Raw genomic sequence first — 13,721 nt, forward strand, 5'->3', positions numbered from 1 at the left:
AACATTGTAGACCTCCACAAGTCTGGTTCATCCTTGAGAGCAATTTCCAAATGCCTGAAGGTACCACGTTCATCTGTACAAACAATAGCACGCACGTATAAACACCATGGGACCACGCAGCTGTCATATCGCTCAAGAAGGAGATGCGTTCTGTCTCCTAGAGATGAACGTACTTTTGTGCGAAAAGTGCAAATCAATCCCAGAACAACAGCAAAGGACCTTGTGAAGATGCTGGAGGAAACAGATACAAAAGTCTCTATCCACAGTAAAACAAGTCCTATATTGACATAACCTGAAAGGCCTCTCAGCAAGGAAGAAGCCACTGCTCCAAAACCGCCATAAAAAAGACAGACTAAGGTTTGCAACTGCACATGGGGACAAAGATCGTACTTTTTGGAGAAATGTCCTCTGGTCTGATGAAACAAAAATAAAACTGTTTGGCCATAATGACCATCGTTATGTTTGGAGGAAAAAGGGGGAGGCTTGCAAGCCGAAGAACACCATCCCAACCGTGAAGCACGGGAGTGGCAGCATCATGTTGTGGGGGTGCTTTGCTGCAGGAGGGACTGGTGCACTTCACAAAATAAATGGCGTCATGAGGAGGAAATTTGGATATATTGAAGCAACATCTCAAGAAATCAGTCAGGAAGTTAAAGCTTGGTCGCAAATGGGTCTTCCAAATGGACATTGACCCCAAGCATACCTACAAAGTTGTGGCAAAATGGCTTAAGGACAACAAAGTCAAGGTATTGGAGTGGCCATGACAAAGCCCTGACCTCAATCCTATAGAAAAGTTGTGCGCAGAACTGAAAAAGTGTGTGCGAGCAAGGAGGCCTACAAACCTGACTCAGTTACACCAGCTCTGTCAGGAGGAATGGGTCAAAATTCACCCAACTTATTGTGGGAAGCTTGTGGAAGGCTACCTGAAATGTTTGACCCAAGTTAAACAATTTAAAGGCAATGCTACCAAATACTAATTGAGTGTATGTAAACTTCTGACCCACTGGGAATGTGATGAAAGAAATAAAAGGTTATAAATAAATAATTCTCTCTACTATTATTCTGACATTTCATTCTTAAAATAAAGTGGTAATCCTAACTGACCTAAAACAGGGAATTTTTACTTGGATTAAAAATCCGGAATTGTGAAAAACTGCATTTAAATGTATTTTGCTAAGGTGTATGTAAACTTCCAACTTCAACTGTATATTACTTAAATATGAAAACATTGGTTTTTATTTCACTCAATGGTCATGCTGCTGATGGCCATTCCACCGCACCCCCTCAGTCTTTACTCTCCCTCTACCCAAATTAACATTTATTTATTCATCACTGTCACAGTTGTTTTTATGTATATAGTGCTATTTATTTGTACTGTTTTTTTTTACTACCATTTTCATCATTTGAATGTTGAAGCTCAAAGCCTAAGTTTTTCACTGTACACTGCAATCACACCTGCAACCTTGTACGTGTGACTATTAAAACTCTGAATTGGAATACATGGAAAACGACAATACACAGCTAGGGATTATGTTCACAAATCTGACTGTCCTTTAGCCATGTCTTTGCTTTTTGTGAAGTTGCAATAGTCGTGTGTCTGATGGCAGTGTGTTCCAGACATGGGAAGCTCTAACAGAGAAAGCAGTTTGACAAAAGGTGCTTTTCCTTAAGGGAACTACACAGTCACCTCTCATGGCAGACTTTGTGAATCTGCTGCCATGGGTTTGGGTTTCTGTTTGACAAAAGCACTAAGTGGAGGGGGAGCCAGGCCATTTAGGATCTTGAATACAAGACATTGCACAAGATTATCCCAACTCAGGAGCTTATGCATTCTGAGGATGTAACAGTGGTGATGGCTATCGGGCTTTCTATCAAGAACATTGAGAGTCTGATTGTAGACAGACCGAATGGGTTTTAATGTTGTACAGCAAGCTTGGGTCCAACTAGTCAAGCAGTATGTTAAGTGGGGGAGAATCATAGCTGTGAATGCCTCGAATTATACTCTGCAGACTTGAGTGGTCTCTCTTGAAAACAACACTTCAAATATCAATGGGATAAATAAATTAGGAACAAATAAAGGCATGGTTAAAAAGAGACTGGGGCGGGGGGGTGCTCTGTGCATAGATGCCAAAACAAAATAGGCATGCATGTACAAGGCCAAGCCCAAGTCATGAGCGCCAAGTTACTTTATTTGGGACTCAAACATTCTATCATGTAGGGGTGGAGGACACCAACATTGAATCCAGGTGTGTTTGGACTTGGAGGTGCCTTGCATGGACTCCAGACATCTCAATAACAAGACTCTGAATACTTCTGTTTTTTGGTCTCAGCATTGAAAGCAGCATGCATCACTTGCCCACAACAAAACACAGACTATCTTGCAGCAGTGGTATGCTTCCAGTTATGACAAGATGTAACAAGTTACTTTCTATCAACAGCAGCTACCAGTGCACTCTACACTAGCCATGCTGTATTGAAATAACCACATAGATGTTTTGGCCATAAACACTGACTTGCTAGGAATAGGCAGCGTGTGGGTGAGAGGAAATGCAGGTCTAGACCAGAGGCTATCACAGACCAGGGCCCACATGACCTGCATATAGAGGTCAACAACATAAAAGGTGAAGATGCAACGCTGCCCTGATAAATCTGTAGCCATGATTTTATATGGGCATTATCAGCTTCCACCAACCCTGGCTGTTGGCCATGCATCGTCTCTGCCGGGAGAGACTGGGGACAGGAAGTAGGCCTTTAGAAAGCCTCATTATTCACCCAGAGAAAGTGGACCAAAACAAAGCATTGATTGCACATGTGGCATCATTCTACCAAGTCTGCCAACGACCCCACTGTCTGTGAAGAAAAGGAAGGTGAGACAAGGGGAGGGGGCAATGTTCCCTCTGTGAAACCAAGCAAAAAAAGGTTTTACGAAGCAGCTACACCTCGCTTTGAAAAACCATACTACAATAGGGTGATCATACGCACCCACTCGGGTGTCTGCACATCGTATAGCTGTGTGTGACAAACCACTGAAGACAGATCAAAGCCATTGTGAGAATCATGCAGCTCCACAGCCAATGGTAGTGCATGAAGATATATTTTATATATAATGTAACCTTTATTTAACTTGGCTAGTCAGTTAAGAACAAATTCTTATTTACAATGACGGCCTACCGGGGAACAGTGGGTTAACTGCCTTGTTCAGGGGCAGAACGACAGATCTTTACCTTGTCAGCTCGGGGATTCGATCCAGCAACCACCAACCTTTCAGCCCAACGCTCTAACCACTAGGCTACCTGCCAACATGGAGATTTTATGAAGATTATTTATCTATACAGAATAAAAATATAAAACGCAACATGTAAAGTGTTGGTCCCATGGTCCATGACCTGAAATAAAAATATCAGCAAAAAAATAAGAATTCATAGACAAAATGCTTATTTAGCCTCAATTGTAGGCACACATTTGTTTATATCCCTGTTTGTGACCATTTCTCTTTTGCCAAGATAATCCATCCACCTGACAGGTGTGGCATATCAAGAAGTTGATTAAACAGCATGATCATTACACAGGTGCACCTTGTGCTGGGGACAATAAAAGGTCACTTTAAAATGTGCAGTTTTGTCAAACAATACAGATGTCTCAACTTTTGAGGGAGTGTGCAATTGGCATGCTGACTGAAGGAATGTCCACCAGAGCTGTTGCCAGAGAATTGAATGTTAATTTCTCTCCCACAAGCTGTCTCCAACAATGTTTTAGAGAATTTGGCAGTACGTCCAACTGGCATCACAACCGCATGTAGCCACTCCAGCCCAGGACCTCGGGGGGGGGTTAGCTGAGGAGTATTTCTGTCTGTAGTAATGCCCTTTTCTGGGGAAATTCATATTCTGATTGGCTGGGCCTGGCTCCCCAGTGGGTGGGCCTATGCGCTCCCTGGCATGTGAAATCCATAAATTAGGGTATAATGAATTTATTTAGATTAACTGATTTCCTTGTATGAACTAACTCAGTAAAAAAAAAAAAAAAAAAAAAAAGATGAAATTGTTATTTTTGTTCAGTGTAATAAAATAAGTAAAGAAGTCTGTTTTTAAATCAAAATCAAATTTTATTTATCACATACACAAGATTAGCAGATGTTAATGCGAGTGTAGCGAAAATGCTTGTGCTTCTAGTTCCGACAATGCAGTAATAACCAACGAGTAATACACACAAGTGTAAAGGGATGAAGAATATGTACATAAAAATATATGAATGAGTGATGGTACAGAACCGCATAGGCAAGATGCAGTAGATGGTATAGAGTACAGTATATACATATGAGATGAGTAATGAAGGGTATGTAAACATATAAAAGTGGCATTGTTTAAAGTGGCTTGTGATCCATGGATTACATTTTAAGCCAATTTCCCAAGTGTTGATCATACAGTATGTGTTTGAAAGGTGTTTACAGCTTGTTGTTTTTTAGGCTACATGTTAACCAAAAAAAACTAAATCGAGCCCCCTCTAACACCTTGCCCAAACCGGCTGCGCCACGTGCGCCATCGTGCGCAAATTTATTTTGCCCCCCCCACACCAAACGCGATCACGACACGCAGGTTAAAATATCAAAACAAACTCTGAACCAATGACATTAATTTGGGGACAGGTCGAAAAGCATTAAACATGTATGGTATTTTAGCTAGTCAGCTTGCACTTGCTAGCTAACGTTAATTTGTCCTGTTTAGCTAGCTTGCTGTTGCTAGCTAATTTGTCCTGGGATATAAACCTTGAGTTGTTATTTGACCTGAAATGGACAAGGATCTCTACTCCGACAATTAATCCACATATAAAACGGCCAACCGAATCGTTTCTAGTCATCTCTCCTCCTTCCAGGCTTTTTCATCGTTTAAATTATATGGTGATCGCATCTAAACTTTCATTGTATTACCACGACTACCAGCAAAACAGTTTTCGTCTTTCTATCACCCACGTGGGTATAACCAATGAGGAGATGGCACGTGGGTACCTGCTTCTATAAACCAATGGGGAGATGGCAGTGGATACCTGCTTCTATAAACCAATGAGGAGATGGGAGAGGCAGGACTTGCAGCGCGATCTGCGTCAGAAATAGGAACGACATCTATTTTAGCCCTTGGCGCGCAAGCAGTGTGGGTGCAATAATTGAATAACATGGATTTCTACATTTATTTTGCGACGCTCGCGCACGCGACGTGTCCGGTCTGGTCAGCATGTAAGACTACCACCACTCCTTTAAAAAAAATTGTGAAGCAAAATGTGTAGACAATTTGTTTTTTGAGCGATATCTCGTGCCGGCTCCGCAGTGTCTTAATCTAAACAGGAAGCCTGTCCGACCCTAGCCCTTGATCATGACTCAGTTCCATTACAATACACAAGTCATTGGATGAAGGCGTTTTCTGTAGCGTTGAATTTTGTTAAGAGCTGCGACGCTTCGTCAGAACATTAACAGGCATTGTTTGCGGTACGGTTTTGGAAGCATAAGGACCTTATCTTTCATACCGGTGAGAAATTATTTCCAAAAAACAAATGGTTAAATTGATACACACCTTTTATAGGGTAAAGGTTCCCACACGGCCATATTTCCATGTTACAGCATTTGTTTATGGAAAACAGTGGATTACCTGTGCTAATTAGCAATCTGTGTTTCTGAACACCTGTGTGTAAACTGAAGACAGACGCCAAAAACGTGTCACCTGCAACGGTGTTAAAAGTGTACAGTAAGTGTGTATTTGGCATTTGTGAAATTATTGATGTGATTTTTAAATTGAGGGATTTATGTTTCTAGAACTATACCGGAATTGAGAATCGATTCACGTTTATATTGAGTAGGCTATTTGGCCGTTTTGGCTTCCAGGGCCAATTCTCTTTAAACTGAACATGCAGGTTCCTTGGACTAAGGAGTAACTTTAGGCTCCTTTAGTCCAATATTGGGCTAGTCCGACCCCAGTACAGCTGTAAACAAGAGTATGGTCAGAATCTATTCTGGCTAGACGCTTCCTGGGGAAAACCTGGTATGATAGCCAAACAATCTTCCTAGCACGTTTTAGTTTTAATGATCTATCGGCAATCACAAGAAAAAATATATATATTTACAAATACTTGTCACATGCGCAGAATATAACGGGTGTGTAGACTTCATCATGAAATGCTTGCTTACATCCCTTCAACGATGCAGAGTTAAAATAATTACAAAAAAGTAACAATAGGAATAAGATACAAGCATGTAGGAATATACAGGGAGTACTAGTACCAGATACATGTGCAGGGGTATGAGAGTTATGTACATAAAGGCAGGGTAAAGTGACTAGGCATCAGGATAGATATGTTTAAGAATAAAGAACGGAGTAGCAGCTGCATATGAATGTGAATGTGTTTCGGTATAGCATGTAGGAATATACAGGGAGTACTAGTACCAGATACATGTGCAGGGGTATGAGAGTTATGTACATAAAGGCAGGGTAAAGTGACTAGGCATCAGGATAGATATGTTTAAGAATAAAGAACGGAGTAGCAGCTGCATATGAATGTGAATGTGTTTCGGTATGCGTGTGTGAGATAAGTACTTTCAGTCTAGGTATGATCTTTAAGTACTGAACTTTACTCTAGCTACAGAGGAACACATTGGGGAATACAGCAGGAAGCTACATTCGGTACCCAGCGTTTAAATATAGTTACATAGGAAAGACTAGATAGCAAACACTTGTTTACCTTTTACTAGTATCCACATGCTAGCTAGTCAGCTTGCTACCAATACTACTTACTTTTATGTCTGCCCACACCCCATGACTGTTTAGCGAGACTGGGGCTCCGAATTATTGCCCTTCCAGCCGACTTCAAAGCGTCCATATCGTAATCCAAAATTGGGGCAAAGAGCCCAACGGGTTTCGATTCTTGTCTCTCGAAGCGCTTGGTTTGTCACACTCTCCCAAACTTTTCCAGCGGTTTTTTCCCCCCACTACTGTTTCAAAGACAGCCCAGAATAGAAACATCATATTCGTCCCACTGGGCGGTGTTATGTAGCTAGCTATGTAAATTAACCGCATAATGTACGTGACGTATATTTGTGGAATATTTAACAGAGATGTAGATATAATGACGAGATGCTTATGTCTCCACCCTAACAATGGGATTCGTTGTCCACAGAGCGGAATGGCGGGCTGTCAAGCTCCCGCCTATTCCTCTCTTTGGATTGGTGGAAACATCTCCTTATTTAAATATAGTTTTTAATATTCGATGAGGGGATGGGGGCGGGGTGACGTTAACCGACTGTATTCAATGGAGACGCTTGCTAGCCTCATGAATATGCATAAACAGTCTCGAACGCCTACAGGGGACAACTCCGATATAAAGTGTTTTTTTCTCAGTTGTCCGGATGTCACGTGCATTACACTTATATCAGTACACTCATAACAACCTAAGCGTTAAGAATCTTATAATATAGCAATTTATGTTTATCTTGACTAAATCCGACACTCATTGCCGCCGCCACCCCCCCATACACAAACTACTCACCTGCTTAATAATTAAGGATCTATTCAACGTGGACAGATTTGGGCTCTCTTTGTCCTTTATCGCACGAGCAAGCTCGCTACGCAGCTCTTTCCGGGCCCTTGTTGCTCGCGGAGGTGGTGACTTCAGTGTGACTGATTTTCCTATTGTTTTGAATAGTGAAGTTTATCAGAATATCAACAAAATAGACATAAATTACTAATTGATGTGTTCATAAACTAATGTGGCTAAATAATTATGGACATGGTGAATATGTAGACTAGATAAATTAATTCCGAGTTGCCACATATCATGTAGATATCTGACAGGACTCCTGTCATGGGCTACAATATTTGTCATCATGATGATGTGCACTGCACAGATGTTGGATTTCCTCTCAAGTTACACATTTCATTTACAGTTAAACCTGAGCACCCCCCCCCCCCCCCCTCCCCCTGTGTAACCCAAGCCCCAATCTCCCTTGGTGCCATGACAGACAGCTGCTGGTGAAAAAACAAAGCCGTGCCAGTGCCAGTGAGCCTTTGCTCCATCACCATAGACCCCAGCTCTCAGCAAGTCCCTCCAGACTACCCTGTTCCTGGTAGACTCTGTGACATGATCACCTGTCTGGAGACAGAGCTGTGTTGAAAGGACTCCCTAGGGGACTCTTGGGTGTCAGGCCATAACAAAAGCTCTTCTCCCCTAGATTCATGAAGGAATGGTGGTGGTTTTTTGTCAATATAAATATTTTGAGTTGGCTCTGATTGAATCTGAATAATGAAACTGTGTTCCACACATGAGTTATGACCGTCTCCACTTTGCATTTTTCAAATATCTTTCATGAACCAACATCCATAATACACCGAACAAAAAAAGTAAACACAACATGTAAAGTTTTGGTCCCATGTTTCATGAGCTGAAATACAATATCTAATGTTCCATATGCACAAATATCTTATTTCTCACAAATATCTTTAATTCCCTGTTAGTGACCATTTCTCCTTTGCCAAGATAATCCGTCTACCTGACAGGGGGCACCGGTACCGAGTCAGTGTGCAGGGGTACAGGCCAGTTAAGGTAATCTGTACATGTAGGTGGGGGCGAAGTGACTATGCATAGGTAACAAACAGCGAGTAGCAGCAGTGTACAAGAGGGGTGGTGTCAATGTAAATTGTCCGGTGGCAATTTCTATGAAGTGTTCAGCAGTCTAATGGCTTGGGGGTAGAAGCTGTTGAGGAGCCTTTTGGTCCTAGACTTGGCGCTCCGGAACCGCTTGCTGTGCAGTAGCAGAGAAAACAGTTTATAACTTCGGTGACTGGAGTCTGACAATTTTTATGGGCTTTCCTCTGACTCCGCCTATTATATAGGTCCTGGATGGCAGGAAGCTTGGTCGCAGCAATGTACTGGGCCATTCGCACTACCCTCTGTAGAGCCTTACCGAGCAGTTGCCATACCAGGCGGTGATGCAACAGGTCAGGATGCTCTCGATGGTGCAGCTGTAGAACCTTTTTAGGATCTGGGGGCCCTTGCCAAATCTTTTCAGTCTCCTGAGGGGGAAAATGTTTTGTCGTGCCCTCTTCACGACTGTCTTGGTATGTTTGGACCATGATAGTTTGTTGGTGATATGGACACCAAGGAACTTGAAACTCTCGACCCGCTCCACTACAGCCCCGTCGATGTTAATGGGGGCCTTTTCGACCCTTCTTTTCCTGTAGTCCACTATCAGCTCCTTTGTCTTGCTCACATTGAGGAAGAAGTTTTTGTGCTGGCACCACACTGCCAGTTCTCTGACCTCCTCCCTATAGGCCGTCTCATCGTTGTGTCGTCAGCAAACTTAATGATGGTGTTGGAGTCGTGTTTGGCCACGCAGTCGTGGGAATACAGAAGGTGAAAGATTAGTGGAATCTGTGTGGGTAGCTGGACAGGTAGGATGACTGACAGTGAAGGTGAACAGGTGGTCACGTGTCAGGTGACAGAGGAATGGATGAGACTGAGGCAGGAATTTCTTTAACCATAAAGTGGTATATTTACTGAGTAGTCTGTGCTGCATAAAGGAAACAAAATAACATGTATCCAATCAAATCCATGATCAAATCATAACAATCATTCATTATTAACATAATTAGGGAATTCAACAATCCAGTTCATTAAGAAGTCAATAGTAATCACCCGTGAGTCATTTAGGCTCGTAACTATTTATCATGAAAGAATACAAACAGTGAATGGTCATTCAATCTATAATCCCCTTTAGTTTGATACCAAAGTCGATCAGTTAGCAAATAATGACGTTTCTCATTTCACCCTTTCAATTGTCTTCATGTGTACATGTAATTAATTTAATTACATATTAACCATATCGATTGCATAATTGGCCTATGAGGATCCGTAGGGCCGCGATCATTGACAATTCACATTACACCATATGTTTGAAGCGTGTGCTCCAAGCCGCGCTCCGCGGTAATAACTATAAACAATAACTGATGGCCCACTCTCCCGATCACAACAGATAGTTCAGATGAAAGGTAACATGAAAGGTAACAGAGTCGGTGGACTTACGTGGATTCATGGACGTACAGAACTTCTGGAGCAGACGGAGTTAAGGAAGAGAAAGCAGCGAGATCAGGTGATGGCGTTTTCCTCCTTTTATGTGGATGAGATCTGTCGGTCATTGCCACCTGACCTAATTAAAGTGCCCCTGGCCCAGCTGAGTAAGTGGCCATGAATTAAAGGATTATTCCACCAACTCCATGGGCCTTTTCTACAGCCACGATGGAAATGTGTTAAATTCCACACTCCTCAAAAAGGCTTATTGCTCCCTGTCCTCCGTCATCTCATGGAGAGGAATTAGTCGAGCAACTGGCCGGATATATGTCCGGTTCTTTACCTGGATCTCCACTGATCTAATGCGACCATCGGTCAGAGGCATGGACTTAGTGATACGTCCCACTGGCCAGGATGCTCGAGGCAGCTGAGGGTCCACCATCATTACTACTTGGCCAGTTTCCAGGCTGGCCATTTCTCTCCGCCATTTCCCTCTGTGCTGTAGGCTTGGTAGGTAATCCCGAATGAATCGGGCCCAGAAATGGTCAGCCAAGATCTGGCTGTCGCCACCGGCGTCTGCCAACGAGGTTGGTATCAGCATACATGGCTTGAGGAAGTGACGCATCTCGGCGTCCCATCAAGAGCATATTCGGTGTAACCGGATTGGGGTCAGCGATGTCTGCAGAGAGATATCCCAAGGGTTTGGAGTTCAATATCCCTTCCACCTCTATCAGGACGGTCCGCAAGACAGTTTCAGTGACAGTTTGGTCCCCCTGGACGACTCGTAAGGCCGTCATTACAGATTTGATCTCTCGCTCCCATGTTCCTCCAAAATGAGGAGCTCCTGGAGGGTTACATTTGAATAAGATTTGTTGGTCCATCAGCTGATCCTGGAGGCTGGGTTCCATGGCTTGGAAGGCTTCCTCCAACTTGGCTTCTCCTGCCTTGAAGTTTGTGCCTCTGTCAGCCAGGATCTCGTAGGGTTTCCCCCGTCGGGAGATAAACCGCCGTAGGGCCATGAGGAAGGCTTCAGTATCCAAACTCTCCAGTAGGTCCAGGTGGACACACCTAGTCGTCAAACACTTGAATAGAATGCCCCAGCGCTTTTCCACTCGACGACCTAGCTTGATCGTCATGGGGCCAAAGCAATCTACTCCTGTTGACCAGAAGGGTGGTTTGACAAGGCGCAAGCGAGCAGGGGGTAAATCTGCCACTTTGGGCACAGTGGCTCCGGCCCGCCATCTGACATTCTACGCAGGCGTATTGGTGCTTACGAATGGCTCCTCGTCCTCCAAGTATCCAGTACTTCCGCCTCATCTCCCCATAGACCCTCTCTGGCCCTGGGTGGAGAAGCCTCTCATAACTCTTGATGAGGAGCCTGGTAAGAGGGTGTCTGGAGTCAAGGATAATTGGGTGGATAGCATCGGGGTCCAAAACTTCTGCTTGGCGCTCCCACCGACTCTGATCACTCAAAGTATTTGATCATATTCTGGGGCGCGAGAGAGAAGACGGCTCTCCTTAGCAACTTCCCTACCGGCTTTCAGAGCTTTTAGCTCCTCAGGTAAGCTAACTGCTTGTGCATGCTGGAGGAGGTGTCTCTGCCGCGAGGGAGGTGGGTATAGAAGCCACCTCATCTGAGGTCTGGTTTGTGGCGGCGATCAGATCTGGCAGTGTTTGGGATTGTGCTAGGTCAGGGAGAGCTGTTGTTGGTTCTGTAGAGATGCTGTAGCATTGGGCGGCCTTCCTTAACTCATGAGCTTCAGTTGGTTGCGGAGAGGCCGCATGCCTGGGGGCTGTCGGCCACTCGTCCTCTGGTTGGGACAAGAATGGTGGTCCCAAGCTCCAGCGATGGGGTTGAGCCAGTTCCCTAAGGGTTTTACCGCGAGTAACGTCATCAGCAGGATTGTTTATGCTATCAACATACCTCCAGTCCTGGACTTCTGTTAGGTCTTGGATTTCCGCAATGTGAGTTCCGACGAACACCCTATACCTGCAGGACTCCGATGTGAGCCAGGTCAATACAGTGGTCGAATCACTCCAGTAGATGACCCTTTGGATTGGCAAGGTGAGCTCGGCTGGCAAGGTAGAGGCCAACTGGGCTCCGGAAAGGGCAGCACTGAGTTCCAGCCTAGGCATTGACAACTGCTTCTTGGGTGCGACCCTGGACCTGGCCATGACAAAGGAGACATGGGTGTGTCCTGCCTTATCCTCCACTCTTAGATAGGAAACCGCCCCATAAGCTCGCTCGGAAGCGTCACAGAACACATGCAGTTCCAGGCATGATCCCAGTTGGTCAGCACAGGGTGGTACATAACATCTTGGCATTTGGACTTCAGAGAGCTCCGATAACTCTGTTTCCCAACAGATCCATTGTTCCACTAGGTCAGCCGGGTGGATCGGTTCATCCCAGTCCCTCTTGGTCTGCCACAGGTCCTGGACTAAGACTTTGGCCCGGGTTGTGTATGGCAGGATATACCCAAGGGGATCGTATTGACTGGCCAGGATCCGATAGATGTTGCGCAGAGTGGGGGTTTCGGTACTCAGGGCTGAGCGTTGCTTGTACCCAAGGGTATCCGGTATGCAGCTCCATCTCAGTCCTAGAGTGGGCTCTCGTGGGTTAGCGCCAGACTGCGATAGCCATAGTTCACTGCTACTGGACCTGGCTTGTGGCGGGAGGTGCTGGATAACCTCCGCTCTGTTACTCGCCCACTGTCGGACCTCAAATCCCCCTTTGGACAGGAGATTCCGTACTTTATCAAGGAGTGCTTTCGCTTCAGCCGTGGATGGGATGCTCTGTAAGCAGTTATCCACATAGAAGGCATTTTCCACTGAATCCCATACTTCTGGGTCACTGTCTGGGTGCTCCCGTGCGTGTATCTGCAGAGCGTATATGGCACAGCAAGGACTGCAGGTGGTGCCAAATGGGAGTACTTGCCATTCATAGATGGTGGGCTCTGCGTCTCGTTCCATATCTCGCCATATGAACCGGATCAGTGTGGTGTCGGAAGGCAGTAGACAAATCTGATGAAACATGGCTTTGATGTCTCCACTGAGGGCTGTTGAGTGCTGCCGGAACCGGAGAAGGACACCGAGCAAGGAAGGACCTAAGGTTGGTCCGGGGAGTAGACAGTCATTCAGGCTTTGACCAGCAGCTTGGAATGAACAGTTGAAGACAAGTCGGGTCTTCCCACCGTGTTGCTGGATAACATGGTGAGGGAGATACCAGGATTCGCTGAGTGGGTTTCCCTCTTCATGATCGGTCACTTTTGTGACATAGCCTGCCTTCAAGGTTATGAATCTCCTGGTTATGAACTTCAGCAAGCTCAGGATTCTTCACCAGGCGTCGCTCCGTTCCACGCAGTAGTGGGAGTACAGCCCGTGTTGTGGTTGCCAGAGGAGGATGGTTGGCCACCCGTAGCAGTGGGGTCGCGTACCTCTGAACGCCATCCAGTTCAGTGGTGGTGGTGCGCTTCTCCAGGAGGTCTAATGCATAGGAGTCATGTTTCGAGCGGGTGACCTCCTGTAGCTTCCGGTTGGAGAAGGTGTCCATCTTCCAGAGCATCTCTACATTCCGAAGGAGGTCAGTGGCTGCACAGGGGGATGGAGCTGGATTGCTTCTGGTGAAGAGGACTTGCTGTCACTGTACAGTTTGGGTGGAGAGAAGTAGATGGGCTGGA

General features: G+C 45.1%; 1 protein-coding gene across 3 annotated transcripts in view; it reads right to left on the bottom strand.

Moving 5' to 3' along the window:
• The window catches only part of LOC139553673 (low density lipoprotein receptor adapter protein 1-B-like), a 91,827-nt gene extending 84,745 nt beyond the window's left edge, over window positions 1-7,082 (bottom strand). The window contains exon 1 of one of the 3 annotated variants that reach the window (XR_011670700.1): window positions 6,777-7,080. Coding sequence is in view for 2 of the 3 variants with exons in the window: in XM_071366247.1 (XP_071222348.1) it covers window positions 6,777-6,861 (85 nt within the window). In the remaining variant the exon portion in view is untranslated. Of the gene's footprint in view, window positions 1-6,776 lie in introns of all 3 variants that reach the window. The other 2 variants (XM_071366247.1, XM_071366245.1) reach the window with 2 other exon arrangements.
• Between the last annotated feature and the right edge of the window lie 6,639 nt (window positions 7,083-13,721).

Source organism: Salvelinus alpinus, chromosome 25 (assembly GCF_045679555.1).
Source record: "Salvelinus alpinus chromosome 25, SLU_Salpinus.1, whole genome shotgun sequence".
Lineage (NCBI taxonomy): Eukaryota > Metazoa > Chordata > Actinopteri > Salmoniformes > Salmonidae > Salvelinus > Salvelinus alpinus.